At 42.7% G+C, this 25,404-nt stretch overlaps 1 protein-coding gene across 3 annotated transcripts in view; it reads left to right on the forward strand.

Moving 5' to 3' along the window:
• The window catches only part of DEPTOR (DEP domain containing MTOR interacting protein), a 139,166-nt gene that overhangs the window by 101,775 nt on the left and 11,987 nt on the right, over window positions 1-25,404 (forward strand). Inside the window, exons 7-10 of one of the 3 annotated variants that reach the window (XM_047842394.1) lie at window positions 734-804; window positions 2,840-2,944; window positions 16,447-16,527; window positions 17,859-18,111. In XM_047842394.1, coding sequence (XP_047698350.1) covers window positions 734-804; window positions 2,840-2,944; window positions 16,447-16,494 — 224 coding nt within the window. In that variant the 3' untranslated portion in view covers window positions 16,495-16,527; window positions 17,859-18,111. Of the gene's footprint in view, window positions 1-733; window positions 805-2,839; window positions 2,945-16,446; window positions 16,528-17,858; window positions 18,112-25,404 lie in introns of those variants that run through there. The other 2 variants (XM_047842393.1, XM_047842392.1) reach the window with 2 other exon arrangements.

Genomic DNA, 25,404 nt, shown 5'->3' on the forward strand with positions numbered 1-25,404 from the left:
CATATGTGGAACATTTCTCTAATATTACTACTGAGGGAAAAAGGCAGTGAATGTGTACATGCAGCCTGGATATTGATCAGAAAATAAGTGAAGCTTGGGTGAGTGGTTGTGTGCAGTATGTTGTGTGGGGTTAGCTCTTGAAACATGGCTATCAGACTGCTAGAGGCAGATTTTTCTCTTAACTTTGACCTGTTGAATACGTATCAGGATTCCAAAGAAAGAAATGTGAGAACTAGAAAACCTTTTCTTTTTTTTTAAATTTATTTATTTTTGAGAGAGAAAGAGCATTTGCAAGTGGGGGAGGGGCAGAGGAAGGTGGACAGAGGATCCAAAGTGGGCTCTGTACTGAGAGAACTATGCGGGGTTCGAACTCATGAGCCATGAGATCATGACCTGAGTCGAAGTCGGTTGCTCAACCAACTGAACCACTCAGGGCCCTGAAAACTTTTTCTTTATAGAAAAATAGCATCCCACTCCTCATCCCCACCGTTGGCATCTGGCTTCCCTTCACCCTGTGCTGTTTCTTCTTTCTGTGGTTCTGTAAGTTAGGCTTAGGGTTTTTCACATTTGCTAATATTTTGTCTATATTCGGCCAGAGTATAAACTGTGAGACAGGAATCTTTGCCACATGTGGTCAGTGAAGGTCATAGATGAGCCAATCAGTAAATATCTGCTGAATGAATGATCAAGGGACCAGAAGGGTTTGCACCTTGACCTTGTGTCTGTCTTACAGTGTTGAAGAGACCTGTAACTTCAGAGGAACTCCTGACTCCCGGGGCTCCATATGCAAGGAAGACATTCACGGTAGGCTCATCATCTGGGTTTTTTCTCCTGCTCATGCCATGTCAGCATGTCAGTGTCTGAATGTGTAGCTGAGGGACAGAATTGAAAACCTTCTAATTTTCCTTTTGTTTTGGGGCATAATTATAACAATGGATTTTCTTGACCCTTAGGCACTAAAATGCATTAGGACCTGACATGAGTTATGATTCATACAGCATTTTAAACTCCTTTTGCTGAGGCCTAAAGAAAAAATTTCCATTACTTAGTCTAATATAATTACAGACTTTAAGGCGAATGGTGGTGCAAATCATGCCAATAATCCCTTCTGTGTCGCAGTTAATCCTAACAATCATTTAGGATATTAGAGGAGTCTTTAGGGGAAAAAAGAAAACCAAGAGACAGTTTGTTCTGCCATAAGGAGTTGCTTCTGACGATGCTAAGCATGTCTTGAGTTCCATAAACAAGCACAGGATTTTGGAGCACTGTGTACCTGTGAGCTCCTCTTGGCCACCTGCTGCTTCTCGGAGGTTCTCCAGCCTTCTTTCTACAACTACCTGCCCCAGTGGCTTCCTTCAAATGGAATCGGAGGGCTCTGCTTGACAGCATCTTGCCCTCTCTCCTTCCTCAGCCTCTTTCTCTCAGTCTCTCCCCGAAACCACATCAACATCCTCTTTAAAACACTTCTCCTTTTCCTCCAGCTTTCTAACTTTTGTTTTATTTCCCCAGGGACCAAAACAAAACAAAACAAAACAAAACAAAACAAAAAAACAAACAAACAAACAAACAAAAAAACCTTCCCACACCCATTCGGGCTGCAAACATTCGTCGTGGGCACTGAGGAGTTTAGATAGGATGGGCCCAGTCATAGCCAGCGAGTATGAAGAAAGCACCAGAAATATGTCTGTATCAGGGAAAAAGAGAAACGATACCTTTGGAAGTGAAATTAGGTATAATGAACGAATAGCAGTAAACCCTCAAGCCGGTGAAGGGCCTAAACATCTTTTTTGAGATTGTTTACAAAAATTGCATTTGCTGGGGTGCCTGGGTGGCTCAGTGGGTTAAGCAGCCAGCTCTTGATTTCGGCTCAGGTCATGATCTCACAGTTCGTGAGATCGAGCCCCTCATCGGGAGCCTGCTTGGGATTCTCTGTCTCCTTCTCTCTCTGTCCCTCCCCCACTCGTGCTCTCCCCATGTCTGTCTCTCTCTCAAAATAAATAAACATTAAAAAAAAATTGCAATTTCTTCCCTGCCTTGCCCTCAGTCTCCAGCAATTGAGAAACAGTTGATTATAGTTTTAAGTATTTTTGGGGGGGGAGGGTCTTAAATTTAAATGCCAGCATTGCTAGTGATTGTGAACGTGTGTCATCTGTATTTCAGGTGGGGTGTATATTAAAGACACGTCTGAGAGCTGCACAGGGAATGTAACTGCCAATTCTAATGATTCTCTAGGGAAAGGCACCCTCCAGTTTCAAAAAGCTTTTGGACTAGTACCTACTTGTAAATTGTGGACTTTATGTACTTTACTCACTCTCTTTTCTTGGTAGAAGTTGTAGTTTTAAGAAAGCCCAACTTTTCCTATTTCCCACTGTTAAGTAATATAAATTGTTTCTTTGGACTCAAAGGATGTAGCAAGAACATCAAGAAAGTATCTTTTGGACCCTGGGGAAAAGAATAAACTTGGAACAGAAATTGGGTCTGGAGAGAGATTTCAACCATATTTTCATAGTCTTCTAAATTTTCCATTTGAGCCTGATATTAAATTGCATAGCAGCCTAAGAAGGAGGCAATCTGCCAGTTATTTACTGAGTAGTGCCCTCGCAGAGGAAGCTTCTTTCTGCCTAACAGGTGTCCCCTGACCACCTTTTCTGCATAGATATGCCTGTGTTTGTGATAGAAACAAAGTGTTCTGTTCTCCTGACAAGCTACAGATGGGGCTGAGGAGAAGAGATATGCCAGCGCATATACTTAACCCTGGGCTGGTTTTCTTTCTCTTGGAAGGACAGGCAAATTGCCAGGGACCATCTTCTAGATTGCTAATTGTGGTTTTCCTCTCCAGATTGTTGGTGACGCTGTTGGTTGGGGCTTTGTGGTGCGAGGAAGTAAGCCATGCCACATTCAGGCCGTGGACCCCAGTGGCCCTGCGGCAGCGGCGGGAATGAAGGTACCAACAATCCAGCAATGTCTAAGTACCTCTAGCCTCGTTTTCTTGCTCTCTTGATCTCCCTGAGTGTTTTGGTCTCATTTTGGACCAGTTTCCTTTTCCCTTTCTGGAGAGGGTTGAAATGAAGCCAAGAGTGTGTCATGTAGCAACTAGGAGGAAAAGGTTTCCTATTGCTCTGATGGTACATCATTGGTCTCCAACCCTTCCTTAGTTTTTCACATCTCTCCCCTTAACCAATACTGACTTTGAACATAAAATAGTTGCTTTTTGCTGAAGTCTTATATAATAACTCTACTGCTTCGATTATATACAAAGTGTATTCCTGGAGGATTTATACAGCCAGTGGAACATGCTTAGACCATATGAGATGGCAAATAGTGAGAAAAGAAGGCAGAGGTGATAGAATTTGGAAGAGGAAATCTGGATTCCCATTTTGGTTCTGCTAATTTCTGGCTCTTTGACTTTGCACGAGTTCTGGAACTATCTCAGAGCCTGTTTCCTCCTCTCTGAAACAATAATCATATTTCCTTCTGCTGTTTTGTGGATTAAATATGTGGAAACACTTTATAATGCACAAAGCAAGACACAAACATCAGAAAAGTTGAATGACTTGTGAGAGATTTTTGAAAATAACTTTTAGATATTTTTTGGTGCTAAAATAATGCATATAGAGTTAAGATTTAGAAAACACAGACCAGCAGAAAAAAAATTATAATTGCTTATAATCTTTCATAAGTAAGAGATAACCACTATTAACATTAAGCAGCTTTACTGAGTATAATTGACATGTGTCTCTCTGTTGACACTTTGATTTATATTCTTCCAGACTACTTATACATACATATACATACATACATGTATAAATATATATGTATTTATATCTATGCATTGGTTTCTTAAGCTTTTTTAATTGAAACGTAATTAACATATAAATGTACACAATAAGGGTACACGTAGTGATTTGACAATCCTATAGATAACTCAGTGCTCACCAGTGTAAGTGTAGTCACCATCTGTCACGTCATTTTTATTTATACAAAAATATGATATGCTATGAGAGGATGTTGAGAGCATTGGTTTTCTGCTTCAAAAGACCTCTACCTACCCCAGTTTTGTTGTGTCATCTGTAAAACAGTTCACAGAGTACGCTTAATGTCTTAATTATCTGGGCCCTTGGGAGGACACACAAGGCTAGAAAGCAACAGATCATTCCTCTGCTCATGTCTTCTACACCCTCCACCTCTCCCATCAGTCCTTTTCCTGGAGCAGTAAACCAGTAAAGCAATAGGCATGACTTGGCTCTGCACAGCTCTGATTTCTAGCACTTACCCTCTGGCACCGGATTACCCAGTGGCAGAGGAAGGGGGGCGGCAGAGACCAGCTCAAGGGTGCACAGAGCACAGATTACAGCCAGTCTGGGTAATCAGTGCTGTGTGATGAGGGGTTCACTCTGCCCCCTGATTTGAACACGTCATTCATGCAGCGAGCCAGAGGCTCACCGGGTCCTGTGCTCTGGACCAGCTGCAGAAGCCTTGTTGGCCCTGTGTGTCTGTGTGACAGGCCCTTCCTTCCTACCTCCTTGGTCTGCAGTGGGCACAGCACCAAAGATACTCAGAGCAGGAAAGTTGGCCGGGAGCATAAAGGGCGGGCATTTGTATCTGTGCCGAGGCTGAATTTATCATTTTCTAATGGAACTCTTGGCCAGGGGAAGAGTTTTATGCTTTATTTCCATAGTAAAGCACCTAGTATAAATTATTTTTGGCAGACTCTGCTTTACTGCTGAGCATATGCACTCACTCTCATGGGTCTCTGACTTAAAGCATGTTTGCTTTCAGGAAAGCAGTGGATTTCTACTGCAGCTGAAGGCCTTGTTTTGTTTGGCCATGTCCCTGACTTTAGTCCATCTTTATTGATCAATATGAATAACTTGTAGGTATTGTCAGTCAGTCGGTCAATTAACTCCTTAATGTATTTACTCTGATAGGTGGGTAACCTGGTATAATTTTTTCAATTTCTCAAGCCAGTACTTCACAAGGTTTATATTCTTAGTTTCTCAAGGGGTACAGTGGTCTCCATATGTTTTAGAGAAGTACAGAATTTCTTTTTTTTTTTTTAACGTTTTATTTATTTTTGAGACAGGGAGAGACAGAGCATGAACGGGGGAGGGTCACAGACAGAGAGGGAGACACAGAATCTGAAACAGGCTCCAGGCTCTGAGCTGTCAGCACAGAGCCCGACGCGGGGCTCGAACTCACAGACCGCGAGATCATGACCTGAGCCGAAGTCGGCTGCTCAACCAACTGAGCCACCCAGGTGCCCCGAGAAGTACAGAATTTCTTAGAGCAGCCTTTCCTAAAGTTGTATTTTACAGTTCTCTGGTCCAGCAAAATACCCTGACCTGCGTTTCTGTGATCAAAGCAGTTTTTAACTACTGTTAAAAACTTTACCCCCTCTTTGAAAATTCACAAAGCACATTAGCACGTTGAAAATTCTGGTAAGGCCAGCAAGCAAAAAAAGAAAAATGTGTTTAAACTGTCTACCATAACATTTAATCACTTCATAGAAACACTCAAATGGAATCTTAGGATTGTTAAGATTACCGCATCAAGACTGTTCCGAGAAGCTCCTATTGGCCAAAGTCTTGTATTGGGTTGAATGTACAGAGATAGATTTTTGAACTGTACTGCGGGTTGAATGAAAGTGACAGAGAATACCATGCTCTTCCCTATAATTTAACTGTGTAATGTATTCATTTAAATTACTTAGTACATTATTTTCTCCTAGAAAACACTAAATTGTTTCCTAGTTTACCATATCGATTTGCCATGGAATAACTCCACTTATGTAAAACTCCATTTGTATAATCCAGCCCTAGAGGCTTCTTTCCACGGACCTGTCACATTGCTGTTGCGCTTTGCACCTGTCCAGGAGAACTGCAGGGTGGTGTGTGTGTGTGTGTGTGGCCGTGCGGCACTCTGGGAGGGTGGGAGCAGGGAAACCACCCCACGGGAGGGGCTTGCCCGCTGACCTGGGCCATGATTGTCAAGTGCCAAGTGCCAAGTGTCAAGTGCCTCACTTTGTCTTCAATGCCGTTCTCTCTGTGGAATGCCAGGCTCACCCCTCAGGTCACCGTCCTGGTTTTCTCCTGCTTTCTGATGTGGACAAAGCCTTGTGCCTGAGCCTTTGTGACTGTGGCTGCGGAATGTCACTACTTTACTTGCCAAAACAGAGATCATTTTGTGGCTAAGTTTCTCATGTGTACCGTGTATCTCTCTTATTTTGCCTTTTTACAGGGATTGGAAGGTTTTAAGATGTGGGCCACCAGCCTGTGGACAGGACAGACCCCCAGACCGAAGAGACTCAGGACCATTTTCCCCTATGAACATTTCTAGACTTTCCCAGTCCCAGAGGAGAGCTCCTTGCCCCGTTTAAATAGAATCCTTAATCCATAATGAGAGGAGACCCTCACTTGTATTAAAATTTACTTCTGGAAGAATTTCAGAGACCATGTGTCCTCTGGGGGTGTGATAAGGTCTGCCTTCACACCTTTTCTAGACTGGAGTAGAGTAATCTAGGATCTTTGTGCCTGGGCCACCTAGCCCGCTGGCCCCACGTGTCTTCACCCTGTCCCTCTGCACTGCTGACTGAGGCAGGTGGGGCTGGATCAGGTGGCTAGGCTGCGGGGTGGGACTGCTGAGATGCAGGGCAGGGGATCTAAAAATATGTAGAACAGGGAGGGTTCCACTCTGACCTCAGTTGTAAATTGAGTTTTAGATGTTTTGGTCAGTTATTAGACTTTTATATGATCTCAAGCTTGTTTGAAAAGTTTGTCTTGGGCGCCTGGGTGGTTCAGTCATTAAGCATCTGAATTCGGCTCGGGTCATGATTTCACAGTTCGTGAGTTCGAGTCCCACATCGGGTGAGCTCCAGCCCTACTTTGGATGAGCTTGAGCCCCTAGTGAGCCCCACTTCTCTCTCTTTCTGTCTGTCCCTCACTCACTTGTGCCCTCTCTCTCTAAAACAGACAAACAAAAAACAAAAAAAACCCCAGTTTGTCTTTACTCCAGTACTTTCCTCGCCTTCCCTTCTGATTACCTGCTCTCCCTGCAGTGGGAACATGCTTATTCTTGGAGACTTAAACAAACAGGGATGTTACAAGAGACCCCAAACTATGACTTTATTTCTACTTTTGTCTGAATCCAGACCCCTATAAAAAGAGAACAATGAGTCACATCTTTTCTAATCAGGTTGCTGCGTTGTCTCATAACCACACTCCTCGCTTCCGTGCCTACAAAACAACAGCTGTGGTGTCATCAGAATCCTCACCTGTCATGACATCTTTGGATCTGGAGCTGTTTTTCTTTAGATGGTTCTTTTGCTTAGAAGATTAAATCTGTAAACCTCCAGCTCAGGGGACCTTTCATCGCATATTACAACCCTAGAAAGGAGCACGAAATACAGCAGCCCTCAAAGTTCAGTCATCGAATGCATTTTCGATTAGGGGAGGTTGTTTGCTGTACTCTCTCTTTGGCAACTCTTCACTCATCCATTAGGCATTCCACAGCAGTAGACTGTGGTTCATTTCAAGGCAAAGGGGGAAGGAGGAAAGAAGAGAAGGAACCAGAGTTTATTGTCTTCTGTGTGCCTGACCTTGCACCATGCTAGGCCCTTTCTGTGCATAAGGCCATTTAATATCAGCATCTGAACACTAAAATCCTGGAGGAAGGGACTGCTCCAGGAGGAATAATTCTATTTCTTACCTCTTTTCTTCTACTTTGAAAAGAAATAGTTTCTTCTGCAGGACCACAGGCTACAGTCTAATGACTGTCACTTAGTTTTTTTTTTTCTAATGTGTATTTATTTTTGAGAGAGAGAGAGAGAGAGAGAGAGAGAGAGAAAGAGAGAGCTCGAGTAGGGGAGGGGCAGAGAGAGAGGGAGACACAGAATCTGAAGCAGGCTAATGACTCTCACTTAAACATGGCTTCACGACACAACCTTGAATGACACCACCCCTTTTTTTGTTAATCCTGTCAAGTTGAAACCCATTTCTGGACCACATGATCTATCAGAACTTTATTTTACATGATCCTCTAGTAGCTGTCCTCCACTATAGTCAGGGAAGAATTCTTACATTTCACAAATACATCATAATTGTATTTATGTCTGCCCTCAAATAAATCGAATTAAGCAACTCTGGCACTTAAAATCCTCTAATGGCTTCCCATTACAATGAGAATAAGTTCCAGATGCCTTCCCATGGACTACAGTGTCCATGATCTGGACCCTACTGTGAATAACATTATCTCCTACCCTGTTTTGCTGAAAGCTCCATTGGCCTTGCCTCTGTCCCTCCCAAATACCAAGTTTTCCTACTTAAGGCTGGATGACTGGTCCCACCGTTGTCACTCGAGTCTCAGATTAAATGTCAGTTTTTCAGAGGAGCCTTCCTTAAATACCCTGTGATATTCTCTGTATCTTCTCCCAGTTAGTCTTTATCATATTACCCTGTCTTATGTTTTCAAGACATAATATTTATCAGAATCTGAACATAGTACTTAAATGTTTATTAGCTATCTGTCTCTAGTGGCTCTGTCAATGTAACAGACCTTGTCTGTTTTAAATACTATATTCCCAGTACTTAGCACAATTCCTGACAATTTAGGCCATGCTGGAAACAAATTTGTTGAATGATCCAGTGAATCGGTGCTCTCATAGAAAGGCTGAGGAATTCACCCATTGAACACCTGCATTGTGTCCTCACACATTTCACGTGAGTTCCCTCTTTTGTTGTTCTTCTCACTTTTGAAGGGGGATTGGGTTGTGTTCTTCTGACATGGCAAATGAGGAAACTGAGACCAAGTTAATCTCTTTCCGGAAGCCACCCCGTTTACAAACGTCAGAACTAGATACAAACCCGGTTTCTCTGCCCCAAAGCCCTACTAATGCTTCATATCGCATTATTTCAGAAAATACAAACCCATGAGGCAGAGCCCAATAGATGATATATCCCAATAAAACCTTGAACCCCTCTAAACTGCTCATGGATGTATGACCTTTGATGCCTCTTGTGGGAAAAATTTGTATTTAATTCAAAATGAATTGTTTGGGTGGTCACATGTTCACCTGTGTTGGCTTGAAGATCAAATAAATAATTTTTATCCTTGGCACCAACCTCTCACTTGGGTCAGCACTAGCTCTTACAAGGTCACCCAAGTGAAAGGTACAGAATATTCACTTTTGTTAGTTGAATCAAATACTTGTCAGAGCAAACCATTCAGCCTTCACACTGTGAAGGAATTTGAGCCATATTTACAAATAAGGAACAAAAGATATCCTTGCTCTTTTCTGGAGAGTTTGGTTTTTTCTGGTGGGAATAATTAAATCGTGCAAGAAACAGTGTTCAAGTTTTCATGCAACCGGTGCCAACTCTGGGAGGGATTTCAAGACTCCTGGCTTCTTCTCTTGTTTCCTGCTGTGATGAATTGATGGATGTGGACTTATGGGGCCTCTTTTCTCTTTGTTTGTTTCTTTGCATGTTTATATAGAAACAGAACTATCTGAGTCAGAGCAAGACGTTAGTGGTCATTGTGTTCTCTTTTTACCCCGTTCAAAAATTCTTATTTCTTACATGGAGGAAAAAAGTAACGGTTCTGCTTTTGGACTTTCTTCCTTATAGCAACAAACCTGTACATCCCATGGAATTTTCCTTCTGAACTGAGAGAGGCCAGGCTGGGCAAATCATCTGAAGTTCCTAATTAATTTAGCCAAGACAGTTTGGGCATGGCAGCAGCAACCTGTGGGATGATGATCAACACAGATGAAAAAATGCATCTGTTAACCATATTAAATGTGGTTCCTTTCCAGTTGAGTTCAGCAAAGTCATGGGTGGAAATAAAAGGTGATGTCTTACGTCCCGTGCTGCACCTCTGGCCATGTCGTCCCTTAGTTGACAGAAAGCAGTAGGGTCAGTGTCCCTTTGTTCACCACTGGGTGTGACTGGGGAGGGAAGAGAAAAAGGCCACTCTGCCTGGGGGGGGGGGCCCTGCCTGCACGAGAGGGGCCTCATCTCAGACCTCTTAGCTGCTCTGTGCCCTTCCTGAGGAGGGAGCTGTCTTCGTGTCAGGCTCTGACCGCCCTCCAGAAGACAGGGCAACTCCACACCTTTGTTCTGTCAGTATTTCCTCACCTTTGTTCCGTCAGTATTTCCTGACCACCTACCATGCACCAGACCCCATTTCAGGCCTTCAAGGGATCTTCAGTGTAGAGAAAGAAAGAGACATTAATCAAACAATTCCACTCTTAAATATATAACTATGAACAGATGAGCGCAACGAAGAAAAGGTCAGGAGTTTCTGATTTTTGTACAACAGTAGGAGGAATGACAGGGAACACTTACCCCAGGAAAGATGCTTGAGCTGAGATCTGAGATCTAAAGAATGGAGAGAAATCAACTGAGCCTGAGTGTGTCTGTGTACTCTTTGTGTGTGTGTGTGTGTGTGTGTGTGTGTGTGTAGGCATTGTGTACACACGTATGTACATGTGTGTTTACAGGGTTGCAATTCGTTCACGTGTGTAGGTGCGTGCACACACACACACACACACACAAACACAAACATACATGCAGGGCTTATTCCATATACAAGAAATCTAGAAAAGCAACATGGTTCCTTGGAAGAAAAGAATGGAAGCCATGACCAGACTGTAGTGTGAAGAGAATTTTGGAAGGAGGGGTAGCAATGAGTTAGGGCAGAGTGTTTCTTTCTTTTTTTTTTGTAATGTTCATTTATTTTTGAGAAAGAGAGGGCGAGTGGGGGAGGGGCAGAGAGAGAGAGAGGGAGACACAATCTGAAGCAGGCTCCAGGCTCTGAGCTCTCATCACAGAGCCCGACGTGGGGCTCAAACCCATGAACCGTGAGATCATGACCTGAGCTGAAGTCCAACACTTAACAGACTGAACCACCCAGGCACCCAGGGCAGAGTGTTTCCTAACCTGTATGTTATTATCTTTCCCTTAAGGAGCCTTTTTAAGACATTTTCCCCCTAATCATCCCTTCCATGAGATTTGGATAACACAGATACCCTATATACCTGTTTATGTACTCTGTGTATGTGTGTGTAGTGTATGCTTTATACATAGAAAGAGGAATATTTTTTCACACTCCATCAGGGAGTTTTTCCCCTTTGGGAGAATGCATGAGTTAGGGAGAGAAGCTCAAAAGCTTTATAAAATTGTGTTAAATTCAGGTGCCTGGGTGGTTCAGCTGGTCATAAGACCACATATACAGCTTTTAGGTATATAGTTTAACAAGCTTTGTCAAATGTACACACCTGTGTAACTACCATCAGAACATAGAACATTTCCAGCGCTCCAGAAAGTTCCTTCATGTCTCTTTCCAGTTAGGCCCCTCCCACCAGAAGCAACCACTGTTACGATTTCTGTCACCAAAAACTGGTTTAGGTTTTCAGAGTCAGACAGAATCCTGGAATCCTGGATGTACACCTCATGCTTCTGTGATGTTTGGCCAATTATTTCATTTCTTTGGACTTTTTTATCATGTGGTAAATGAGGATATATGTGGAGTCTCACAGGGTTGGTGAGGGAGGCATGCTGTCCTTCCCCACTTTCCCACAATATGAACACATGGGCACCTCTAAGAGGCATCCAGCGGTATTGGGCTTATAAAATAAGCCTGAGGATTACTTCAGGACTGGAAATGGTCTGAGTTCCCTGAACGCTGGCCTTCCCAGTCTGCATTGCCCTTTGCTTTGTGACCCACGAAACCTGCCTGCTTCTCCCATTTCCCATATGTTTCTGTTTCGGTGCTCTTCTAGAAAGCTGCAGCCATAGTGGGGACATAAGTCCTTTCTCACTGGTTTCCTCCAATGACTCTACACAAGCATCCTCTTCCTCCCCCACTTCTAGAATCTCCCAGAAGCATATCTGACTTACCTTGGCCTGTCATTCTCCTTCTTTCCATCTGACCCATCCCATTCCTTATCTTGTGGCCCATCCATGTTTCCCTGAGCACTTGAATTTCCTGTTGGTCCTATGGTGAAGAGCCAGGCTTCAGTGTCAAACAGCACGTGTCTGAGTCCCAACTCACCACTTCTACAGGACCCAGGATAACTACTAAAACTCCAATCTAAGCTTCAAGTACTTCACATTTAAAATGATACTTATAATAGTCACAAGTGACAATGAAATGTGTCCTAGCACAGTAGTTGGCTCATAATAAACAATAAATGCTTGTAGGTGTCATTGATTACATTGCTTGTTGCAATTATTGTTTACATCCTGAGTCTTCTGGTTAATTTTTGCTTAAATAAGTTTATATTTACAAACATGTGACAAAGCAGTAGCCAAAATGGGATACCGTGGGGCGCATGGTCTATGTAATCGTCTGTTCCTGCCATGTTGCAGCACGCTACTGTGATTTCCTCACTTTCTTAGAAGTGCCAGACCTCCATTTCTCATCTTAAAATGGCAATGATTATTGCTTTGCGGTATAACTGCGCAGGCAGATAAGAAAATGTGTGTGTAATATCAAGCCCATAGTAGACATTCAGTGAGTGAAATATTAAGCCAATAGTAGACATTCAGTGAGCATCATCTAACGTATTTCATCAAATATAAGATGCCTTCATTGAAAGATGGGACCTGATTTCAGAGTTGTTAAAATGTGAATCTTAGAATCAGCAATTACGGGCGTTATATCAAGTTCTGGCCCCACTGATTGCTATACTCGTATCAGTGGGTGTGTTTTTGCTTACTGCTAAACTTGTTTAATTTTGAATTGAAAATAAATGCATTTATTCAGAACTGTTGAAAAAGTAATCTTTGCTTGATAAAGGAAAGACATGTCAAGTTTTAGAAATGTCTTGGTACCATTCTGAACTGTTCCTAAATTGACCTACTGTGGGCTCTAATATTCCCTTTCTTTGTGCTGAATCCCTGGAGATGGAGGAAAGCTAAGTACCAAGAAGTGAAAGCCTTGAGATCCTTCAGGCCTCTATGAATGGGATGGTACCCTATTTTTCTGGGTCACACCTGAATAGTTATGTGAGGCCAAATCCTGTCAACCTTCTGAAGGACTCCTCAATATCCGATAACCCTAAGACTGCCTCCAAGTATAAAGTCAGGGACCCCTCCCTGCCAAGACTCACCTATACCTGGAAGAAATTAAAAACTATCACACTGGGTGTTGTATATAAGTGACTGAATTCTACTCCTGAAACCAATATTGCATTGCATGTTAACTAACTAGAATTTATATTAAAAAAAAAAAGACCCTTACCAAGGCTGAGCATCTCTTTATAAAGCCACACTCCTGAATTTCTCCATGACCAATGCAAGTATCTTGAGAAGTAAAGATAAATATAATACTGTCTTCACTGTCTCCACTGGTATATGATTTACAGAAGATTCCACAGGTTGGGGCTTTAGATCAGTTTCAATTAGGTTTCTTTATGAGTGACATAAAACTCTGCAAAACAGTGGTTAAGACTAGTATTTCTTTTTGTTTGTTTATTCATTTATTTTGAGAGAGACAGCACAAGTGGGGGAGGGCACAGAGAGAGAGAGAGAGAGAGAGAGAGAGAGAGAGAGAGAGAGAGAATGAATCCCAAGAAGGCTCCCTGCTCCCAGAGCCTGATGTGGGGCTCAAACCCATGAAGCCATGAGATCATGACCTGAGTAGAAACCAAGAATCTGACACTCAACTGACTGAGCCTCCCAGGCTAGCCACCAAGACTAGTATTTCTTTGTCATATACAAGCTAAAAGGAAGTCAGTCCAAGGCTGAGATATGTCTCCGTGGTCTCTGATTCCTATTTTGTATTTTCACTTTGCTCGGTTTCCATTGCCAAGGTCACTTGAAGGTCTAGGATGGCTACTGGGACTTTAACCATTAGGTTTGCATTCCAGCCATCCATAAAGGAAAAAGGGAAGGAGAATGGCACTATTCCTCCTTTCAGGATATTTCTTGGAGGTTATTCTGTTTATATCCCTTTGGCTAGAACATAACCACACATGGCTTCACTTAGATACAAGGAAATCTGGGAAATGTTGTTTATTCTGAATGACAATAAGGGGTTGAATTGTCCCCCCAAAAAAGATACATTAAAGTCCTAGTCCTCAGTACCTGAGAATGTGACCTTATTTGGAAATAGAGTCTTGACAGAAGTAATTGAGTTAAGATGAAATCATTAGGTTGGGCCATAGTCCATGATTGGTGTCCTTATAAAAAGGAGAAATTTGGAGATAGGGATTCATATGCACAGAAGAAATACAGAATGAAGAAATACAAGGAGAAGGTGTTCATGTGACTGGATGATGCATCTATAAGCCAGTGGATGTCAACGATTTTCAGCAACCACCAGAGGTTAGAAGGTGCAAAGAATTTTCCCCTGGAGCCATTGGCAAGAGCATGGCTTTACTGGTACCTTAATTTCATACTTCTAGACTCCAGAACTATGAGACAATGAGTTTCTGTTGTTTTAAACAACCTAGTTTTTGGTATTTGTTATGGTAGCCCTAAGAAACTAATAGTGGTCATGTGCCCAAGAAAAACTGGAGGTTCTATTAAGAAAGAGGGAAGGGACAATGGATACTGGAGGACAACTAATAGTGTCTGTCATTGACCAGAAAAAATCTGTACAAATGTCCTTCAGCAAATGTTTACTGAGTGCCTACTGCATATGGTGCCCTTTGGGGATCCAGTGGTGAGCAAAACCAGTGAGGTTTTGGCCTCATACAGCTTCAGGTCTAGTGACAAGGAAGATACTAATGATTCACACAAATATTTAATTTAAACTGTGATGCAAGACTTGGGGTCTCAGATGCAAATTTTTACACATTTCGTTCCTTTTCAGAATTTCATGGTGAACTCTGGAAAGTCATGTGCTGAGTCCCTCATTTTGCCTTTAGCTTCAGAGTCTCTTAATTCCACCCACTAGTGGAATTCATCTCCCAGATGAAATCAGATGTTGTTAGTGTTACAGCTTGTGGTTCTCAGGGGAGAGCCTGTGAAAGTAAAATGATGGAGAGCAAAATGGGAAAACATCCGTTTGGCAGAGGGTCGTATCACTGAAACAAGAATTATGGATGTTGAGTTGATGGAATGCTTTGTTTTGCACATTCCTATTCCTCCTCCAGTCTCTTCCATCTCAGTAAATATCATTGCCATCCACCCAACTGCTTGGGCCAGAAACCTACAAGTCATGCTTGCTTTTCTCTTCTTCCTCCAATTCAAGATACTTCCAAAATGTATTTCAGATGCATCTGTTTGTCTTCATGTCCCCAAATCCCAACCACTGTCATCTCTCACCAGGACTACTATGGCCCTTATTGGTCTCCTTACATGTATTCTTGCAGCCTTATCATCTGTTCCCCGTCTAGCAACCAAAGAAAATCTGGTTCTGCCACTCTCTTTCTTGAGATCCTTGGAGCAATTGCTTCTGCATTGCTTTCAGTATGAAATCTAAAAGACTTACTGTGGCTGACACAGTCCCACATGATCTGACCCCCACCTGTCTTTCAAATCTTACCTCCTTGCTCACCTCCATTATCCCCTTTTAGTTCCTCAAACCAGTGATTGTTTTCTCTCTATTGGAGCTTTTGCATTTGCCATTCTTTCCTCCTAGAATTCTCTTATGGCTTTTCACAGGATCCCTCCTTATCTGTTATTTATTTATTTATTTGTTTGTTTGTTTGTTTATTTATTTATTATTTTTAATTTATTTTTTTAGTTGACATGCAGTGCAATATTGATTTCAGGCCTATAATTCTGTGATTCATCACTTACATAATATACCCAGTGTTCATCACAAGTGCCTTCCTTAGTATTCATCACTTACTAGCCCTCCTTATCTTTTTACACTTGACCTTACATGTCTCCTTCTCTTTAGTTGGGATGGAAAGTCTTTGCAGCATTTTTACCCACATCTCAATGACTGGAATTGTGTGGCTTGATTGTTCCCGGGGGTGCTGAGAATTTGAGTCTTTTAACTTTTATAGGGCAAGAGAAAGAGAGGTAGGGAGGGTGAAACCCACAGTATCTGCCAGAGCCCCTCATTTCTCCCTTCTTACCTCCCTACTTATTTTCTTCACAGATATGTATTTGTCTTCTTTTAACCCTCCTCTAGGATACATGCTCTATGAGTGCGGTGATAGCATCTAATTCTTTTTTTTTTTTATGGCATGCCCAATAAAACTGACTTATTTTTTGAGTCAATAAATTAATTTCTGTGGCCAGGGACAGTGGAGACTCTGATCTAGGCACTGTCTCTGCTTTCCTAGAATAAAAAAATCTTTTTTAGAGTGGCAGGTAGCCAGTGGGATTTCATTCTAGCACTTAGCTCACCATATGATTCCTAATAGGCGCTGAAAGTAATTTTTAAAAATCTCAGTTAATTGGATTTCATTTATTCAACTCCTACTATTTCTAAGATACTAAATAAATTCTTGGAAATTGATTACCAGAGACCCATCTTTATATTCTACAGGAGAAGGACAAACATAAAATGTACTACAGACCAGCAGCAACAAGTTAAATCATGTGAAAATCCCTAACATCTTGCCTGATAGTAAGTTGGTATTCATTTTTATTTTTTAAAAGAATTTGAGCATATTGGTGGATGTCTAGACAATATATCATTTCAGTCAGATACTGAGGCGGACAGCACTGAACATATTTGCATGAGAAAATATTTTTCCATTTAACATTTTTGGGCACATGTCCCACCCTTTCAGTAGATTTAATGGAGAAAAGTGAAAACAGCTCTAAGATAAATTGAAGCAATATTTGTTGAGTGACCGTACATGCTAGGCCCCATGCTAGGTGCATGATCTCTGCTCTATCTTGTATAATTACAGTCCTAGGACAGAGGTATTGTCTTCATTTTTGTAGACAGGAACAAATGAGGTTTTGAGGGATTAAGAATTTTGCCTGTGGTAAATACTTGTATTTGAATTCAGATATGCCCAAATGTAGATCATATGCTTTGGAATCGTTATCGTACATGTGTGGAACTGGTTATATCCAGAGAAGATATAAGCCAGAAATACTCTTTTTAAATTTTTTTTTTCAACGTTTATTTATTTTTGGGACAGAGAGAGACAGAGCATGAACAGGGGAGGGGCAGAGAGAGAGGGAGACACAGAATCGGAAACAGGCTCCAGGCTCTGAGCCATCAGCCCAGAGCCTGACGCGGGGCTCGAACTCACGGACCGCGAGATCGTGACCTGGCTGAAGTCGGATGCTTAACCGACTGCGCCACCCAGGCGCCCCATGCCAGAAATACTCTTAATAACACAGGGCTTTAGGTAATCCTGTGGACAGAAGCATAATATTGCATGTGGGGCCACTCTGCCTTAGTTCTTACTGAATAGGTGTGTCATCCAGTACCATGATACTGATAGATGGCATTCTTGCCAAATAAGAAATTCAAATCACTAAAATGTTGAAAAGTGAAAGGACTGAGCTTCGAGAACTAGGAAAAAAACCATGTCCTCCTCTCGTAACTTTCTGTATCCCAAGGATTTGAGCAGCCCAAATCTGTTGATCTTTAGGATATAGTCTGACACTGAATTTGAGCTGGGCTCCTGAGTGAATGTTTTTTGTCAGCAGGAAGCCCCAGAGCGTGAACACTGGTGTCTCATGATAGCAAGCATAGTCCCTAATGATGCGACTGCAGATAGCCTCCAGCAAGGTCTGTTCTGAGCCTCATTAGACACCTTGTTCCACTCAGGGCTTTAGTATCTGGTTTTTCCTCATTCTGGGTTTTGTGTGACACTGGTTCAAGTGCTTGTTCTAGTCAAGTCCCAAAATTTAGACGTGTCTCTCTCTGCCCTAAGACTTCAGTCTCTGCTCCACCTGTCCTCCAGCCCCCATGTAAATACAGATTTCTTTCATCAGTACCACGCAGGATCTACAGAGCCTCTGACTGGCAGAGACCAAGGATGCTCGGACCCCACAGGACCTCTCTAGGCCAGTGCTCGTTTTATGGGTCTTCTGTGATTGATAGCATCTTCAAATCAGTTTGACTTCTGGGAGGTGACAACAGCGATTGGCAACGATTACTGCTTATTGATTCATCTTTTATTCTTGGCTCTCTTCAAGGATTTCCATTGAGTAGCTTTGTAGATGACATGTGTTTGAAATTCAACATTATGTAAATGTCTGTTGAATTTCCAACACCAATGGTAGGTATTATTTTCTCTATTAGTAATTAGAAACTTAGAGCTGGAAAGATTTCTGCTTATTCTTAACATTATCTTGGGGTCATATGCCTCTTTGAGAATTCAGTGACAGCTACAGGATTCTCTTCCCAGAAAAATAATGGTGTGTGTGTGTGTGTGTGTGTGTGTGTGTGTGTGTGAGAGAGAGAGAGAGAGAGAGAGAGAGAGAGAGAGAGAGAGGAGAGAGAGAGGAGAGAGAGAGAGATTTGTACATAGTTTGTTGTTGCTCACAGATTGTCTAAAACTTGCTCATGGACCCCAGGATAAGAATCTCCCAGTCTAACCTTCTCATTATATAGTTAAGGCCCAACTAAATGAAGTGACTTACCCAGGGTTCAGTGAGATAACCTGAACTAGGAGCTGATCACACCAATAAATGTGTGAGGTGTATCAACGTCACCCAATTAATACTATTTCCATCCCTCCTGCTCCCACCCCTACCATCGTAGTCATTTTAGTAGCTAAAATGATTTGGGCTGTTTGAGTTTATCCTATGGTCAACTATGTTTAATAATGCTGATTATAATAATAGTGCCTAGCTTTTGTAAAACGTGTACCAGAAACTTACTTTTCTCATTGGACTCTCACAACTTCCTGAAATAGAAGTGAGGATGTGTTATAACCTCCATTTTACAGTAAGAAAGATCGAGACCCAAGCAAGCTGTTCATGGCCAAGTGAGAAGTGAATTGCTGCTCTTCGTGTACCATGAATTCCATTTCGGGGAGCTGGGCTTGCATAGAAACTTCTTGTTTAAAACAAGCCATAGGCAAGGACACAAAGATCCTTGAATTAATGCCCAGACCAGTGTTTCTCCAGCCTCACTGTACATCAGAATCACCTGGGAAACTCCTCAAAAAATACCCAAAGATATGGACACAATTGGTGTGGGGAGAGGCCCAGACATCGGCGCTTTTTGGAAACTCCCAAGTGACTTTAATGTGTAACAGCCAAGGGTGAGAACTATCACCCAGACTCCATAAAAGATGGATATAATGCTTCATAATTCCTTCATGTGGTTAGATAAGGGGCTGCCGTGATTTTCACGCCCCAAATTCAAAGGAAGACAGTGTTCCGTAGTTTGTTTTCGCAATATGCTGCGAAGGCATTTGGATGGTGTACTTTGGGTATTGAGGTATTGCCTTGCAGTGTATCAGTTACAAGCACATTTGGAAATGGATTAGCTCCACTTGATATCAGAATTTTCCCAAAGCAAAACAAGCCAAGAAGCAGTCCCCAAACCTCAGTTAACGCTTTTTCGAGCACTTATTCTTCATGCTGTCTTCTTAGCTGCTTCGACTCATTACAGCAGTGCCGTGTGGCATCCAAGAAACCCAGCTTCCCCTCCCTGTCAGGCTAAAACACGGCTCTTGTTGCATGTCCCATACCTAGGGTGGAATTTCAGGATGGGGCTTTAGCCCCATTTGATGGCAAGGATGCCAGTGAACAGCTGTGGCCTTTTACCATGGGAAGATTCTGCTGTGTTTTGGTCTCTGTGAGCAGTAGAGGCTTTTTGAAAGAAAAGGAAAATATATTGCACACTGTCCCAAGAAAAGGTTAAGGAGGTGGAGGTTAATTTCTTTTTAATTCAAATATACTTTGAGTCTTTAGTTTTGAAAGATGGATGTTTCTCTGCTGAGAAGAAAATGTTTACTTCCCCCCCCCCCCCCACGCCACCTTCTCTTCACCTAGAAGAGCCACCCAGATTTGGCAGAAGTGTGTACTGAGGAGAAGTTCACAAAGCAGGGTTTTTGAATGGGGCTCTTTTGCTGGGGTGGAGAAACCCAGAGATCTGCATAAGGAGGGCCCACAGAGCCCCTCTGCACCTCAAAGGAAAAGGCGGCCTTTGTCATGGCTACGTGTGACCAGCTGTGTTACCACAGTGGGATCATGGTACCCTAACTAAACTGTGTTCTGGGTGGGGTGGCCACCTGCCCATACCCACAGCTGGGGTTGAGGAGGTCAAACTCCACTTCACAGAGCCAGAGTAATCGGGACCAGGCACACACCATATCTTTGTCATGATTGTCTCCTGCCTTAGCTAGCTAAGGAAGAAGCAGAGTGACCAGGGTCCCCATTTCTGTGAATGCCGGAATCCTGGGCTACAGGCCCATGTGTGGAACACAACTTACCTGTCTCAGACCCTGTGGAGAGTTTGAAGTCATTCTTGTCAGGGGCTTCTGATCTTGTGGAAATAGGATATATACAGAGAAATTGCTGGGAAAAAAATATGTTTTCCATATGTATTCCCTCAGCACATACCTCAGTGACGTATGGTTCCCAAACCTTTATTTCTGGTTGGGTGGCCTGAACTTTCATTTCTAAAGGTTCTAGAATGAGGCTGTTTTCAGGAAGCTGGTGATGAAATCTCTGGAAGGCTATGACCTCGTCGGCTGGTAGGGGGATGCCCTCAAGGACTTGTACCTGGTCCTTGCTACTGCGAATGGAGTTGAATTATGTACAGAGAGAGTGAGGTTGTTTCTACCATGGCCTCCGTGAGCAAAAATGATCTCTTTCTTCCCTCTGGTTCCTTGAGGGCAGGGAACCAAGGCAGAGGATGTGTTTAAAATAGGAGTCCTGTGTTTGGTCTCCGCCCTCCAGCCTTAAAAAACAAACCAACAAACACCTTGTTCTAGCAAACTCTGCTTTGGTACACCACATGGCTCATTGCAGGGACTTTATGAAAGACAGAAGGAATATGACCAAACTGGCCACGGCCATCTGGAACGCTTTCCTGGACCATTTCTGAATGCTCAGAATCCAAGTCCATTTTCCAGGGTTAACCTATAAATTAATCACTTTCTTGCATAAAGACTTAGCAGAGAAGTTTAGTCCCGGCTCAGAATCCAGTAGTTTGGCATTAAAGACGCACAGGGGTAGGAGCTGGCACAAGAGCGTAGACCATGAAATGTAATGTAATGTCTAGTATGTTCTTTAGAGATAAGAGGAGGAAGGAACCCATTTTTGTTGGGCATCATGCTGGGCACGGTGATAATTGCTTCATATGTATCATCTCTCTGATCTTTGTCACATCCCCATAAGCTGGAGATTAGCTATGTTTTATAGCTGACACTGTCAGAGTTTGCGTCCTAGCCTCTGGTTGTGCAAGAAAATGGCAGAGCCAAAAACCAAACTAACCCAGGTCTGTTTGGTTCCAGAACCCTAGGTCTTTCCATTATATCATGGTGCCTTTCTTTTTTTTTTTCCTTCTAGGTTTTTTTTTTAACTTTTTGTTTTAAATATATGAAATGTATTGTCAGATTGGTTTCCATACAACACCCAGTGCTCATCCCAAAAGATGCCCTCTTCAATACCCATCACCCACCCTCCCCGCCCTCTCACCCCCCGTCAACCCCCAGTTTGTTCTCAGTTTTTAAGAGTCTCTTATGCTTTGGCTGTCTCCCACTCTAACTCTTTTTATCATGGTGACTTTCACATGTGTTGAGATTATTTTACTTTTCTGGTGTTCAATTTCTCCAACTGGCTAATCTTGGCAAAGGCTGTTGCCTACTCTGCCAGGAATTAGGTGTTTCTCCAGGGGTGGAGATACTAGAGGGAACCCCAGTCTTGAAATCCAGACAGTTCTATTATGAGCCAGAGTATAACACGCAGGCCACGCCTCCTGTTTATTGCTAGACCACGGGAGGCGGGAGGCAGGGGGGCTTTACTCCCAAACTTTAGCCAAATCAGCGTGGAACCTCCCTAGATCCTTCAGCACAAGTTCCTAAACTGAGACAGTCCTGAGCAGGCTGACTGGCACCCCTTCCCCTGGCCCACAGATTGCTTGGTCCCATCTATAGCCCCAGGGACTGGTAGAATAAGGAAGACATTCTAGAGTAGAAACCAGAAGCATAGTTCCCTTCCCTGGGGGTGCTCAGCTCCCATTAGCCATGACAAAGAAGATCTAAGGTTACTTAGTCCAGATAACAGATGCAAAAAGAGGTTGTCCATCTAAGTCCTCCTTATAACCCTTTTACTTTTCCCAACAAAACACTACCAACTAGATGGCAACCTGTGTTGCCTGTCTCTGCAAAGTACACACACACACACACACACACACACACACACACACACGCACAATTTTGTTCTTAGCTCAGATCATAGCAGAACCACCTTGGAGATAGAATAAAAAGAATGAAACTGTAGGTCACTCTTCAAGGTTAGATAATGCCCCCAAGACACTACAGGCCACCCCCTAGGAGTGAAACAATGTATTATTGCATTTGTGGAAACAAAGTTGTAATGTAATTATTTGCCTGATGAATAATCTTAGTGCGTACTGCCTCTCATTTAGTAATCTGTCTTCTAAAACCTTTCTATCAATTTTGCTTTTTAGCATAATCCAGAAAAAAAACATAATAATTTCTGGGTGTAAGTGCCTAATAGTTAAAAAAAAAAAAAAACCTAAGGGCAAACAGCTAATTGGGTAAAAGTTTCCTGTGTAGGAAAGAATTTGGGGTCAGGGAGGAAGTCTGACCTTCTGGAGCCTCTTTCCTTTTAGCCATGAGCTCCCGTGGGAGTTAGTACATGCACTGAAAGTGTGTCTGCTGCTGCTGAAAGCCCCAGTTCACAGTTACGTGGAATTCTAAGGAACTTTCTGTACCTACAGTGTAAGCCAACTTTGTAAGAAGGGGGTAGGAGTGATAATTTGCATATCCCCTATGGTACGAAGGCTCCCGGATGACGGATTGCTTTCCTTCAGTAGTACAGGAAGCCCAGGGGATCTTGTGGTTGCGATGTGTGTATGTCGCTTCTCTTCAGTGCCTGAACACTTCCTATAGCCTTGGGGAAACACCAGGTGAAGAGTGTGCTGTCTGTCCTCAGCACAAGCAGATCTTCCAAGTGCAATCAAGAGCTGCATGTGGGAAAGTGACGGAAGCCACCAGGGCAGGTCACAAATCCTCCATTGATCGTTATCCCCATCTCTGAAGGGAACCCCCCGGAAGGCAAATTTTTGTCCTAACTTTTGGAATCTAAGTTCTGTGGAATGAACCCGAGTTCCCTATATCTCTCCCTCCTTTAATTCTTTCTTTTTTAGTTTATTTATTTATTTTGAGAGAAAGAGAGAGAGAGGGAAGAGAGCGCATGAGCGAGGAGGGGCAGAGAGAGAGAGAGAGAGAGAGAGAGAGAATCCCAGGAAGGCTCTGAGCCATCAGTGCGGAGGCAGATGGGGGGCTTGAACCACAAACCGTGAGATCATGACCTGAACTGAAATCAAGAGTCTGACACTTAACCGACTGAACCACCCAGGCGCCCCTCCCCCTCCAGTAAGGACACCATAGTTCCCCTTGACTGACCCCTCCCCCGCACACTGAGCAAAGTGGACTAAGGGCAAGCCTGCATCTGAAGCTGACCTTTGGTCCATTTGGGCTGGAAGGGGGCAGATTCTGTGTGAAACCAGCAGGCACTTTGAACTTCTCAATTTGAAACACACGTTCTCAAGTGTTGCTTTTTGTTGTTGTTGTTTTATTACCAAAGTCATTCTTATACATGGTTGATTTTTCTTCAAGGCTAATAGCACAGTGTGTTCTTTGGGGACACCCCATAGCCAGCGGTATAGCTTACTGAAAATGCATAAAGCTTAGAGGAAAACTCATTCTCTGGAGAGAGAATCCAGTGTTTGTCCAGGAACTGGATCTCTGCCTCCTCCTACACCACTCACTCTCCAGCCAGTTGCATATTTGGTGGAGAGATTTATGAGACTGAACATACAGCTGCAAATCTTTTTTTTTTCCCCCAAGAACAATGTTCTGCTTTCAAGGCTATTATGCACTAACTACAGACACACAACTTACTGACTATGGCAGCATCTAAAACTCCCAAGTTTTATCCTTGCTGAATGTGAATATTTTTGTAAACCTAAAGCATTCTATGGACGTAAGGAATTCATTCTGTATAAGTAACTAGCAAATCTTGAGTCAGCTTACTGTAGTTCTGAAGCAACTGTGTTAAAGTGAACATCCTATGGGTAGGACCAGGGATTCCTTAACCGAATTACGCACTCGATTTACCTTAAAATCATGCTGATTGTTTACGGTGGTTTCTGGATTCTCTATTCTTGTGAGATTCTCTTAGATTGGGAAAAATCTCTCTTGGCACCTTGTATTTATTTTTATTTTTCATATTTCTTTTTTTAAATTTTTTTAACGTTTTTATTTATTTTTGAGACAGAGAGAGACAGAGCATGAATGGGGGAGGGGCAGAGAGAGAGGGAGACACAGAATCGGAAACAGGCTCCAGGCTCCGAGCCATCAGCCCAGAGCCTGACGCGGGGCTCGAACTCACAGACCGTGAGATTGTGACCTGAGCCGAAGTCGGACGCTTAACCGACTGAGCCACCCAGGCGCCCCTTTATTTTTCATATTTCATCTCAATAAATAATGCCAATTCAACGTCTACTTCTCTCTCCCAAACCAGAACCCACAGTGGGCTTTCCTGGGTGTGTGCCATGCCGTGGTTAGTTTGTCTTCAGCAATCTGCATTCACTGAGCTGTTTAGGGGGAGAGACTGTGTGGGAAGAGGGAAAGAAGAGAAAACCCAATTATTTATTTAATGTTTCACTGATACTAAACACTGGGCTTAGTTCTTAATCAGATTTGATTCTCATCATAAACTTGATCCCCACTTTACAGACAATTTGCAACTTGCCCAAAGTCACATGACTAGTAAACTAGGTAAGCGGTAAAACAATTTTATTGCATTGTAGAGAAAATGAACAAATTATTTATGCGCATCTCAATTGATCACAAAATGAACTACTCGTGAAACTACTGGCCAGGAATTCTAAGACCACGGGTTAGTTGTCTACTTTTGAAATTGATATAAATTAATCATATTATAATCATAGTATTGAGACTTTATCTCTTTTGGTCCCTGCCTTGCTAAATGTTTTGTTATTTTGAGGGAAAGCCTGAAGCAGTCTTACCCTCCAATCCTTTCTACGTCAAGAACACAAAGAAAACAAGAAAGAAAAGCTAGAGTGGCTTTCACATGAATGGAGTCATTTCACGGATGCAAGTGTCTTGGTGAATACAGATTTCCGTGGCAGCAGGGAGACACTTATGTAATCACAGGTGTAGTGTTTCTTTCCAACCACACCCCCTCTTTGGATAACAATTGAATAATTGTGATGGAACTCTTGCCGTACAAGGACTAGTGTGCAATTGCACAATCCCATGGGCACGCGAGTCATCTGTAAGGTGATCATACATCTACCAGGACAGGC

The sequence above is a fragment of the Prionailurus viverrinus genome, chromosome F2 (genome assembly GCF_022837055.1).
Source record: "Prionailurus viverrinus isolate Anna chromosome F2, UM_Priviv_1.0, whole genome shotgun sequence".
In the NCBI taxonomy this organism is placed as follows: domain Eukaryota; kingdom Metazoa; phylum Chordata; class Mammalia; order Carnivora; family Felidae; genus Prionailurus; species Prionailurus viverrinus.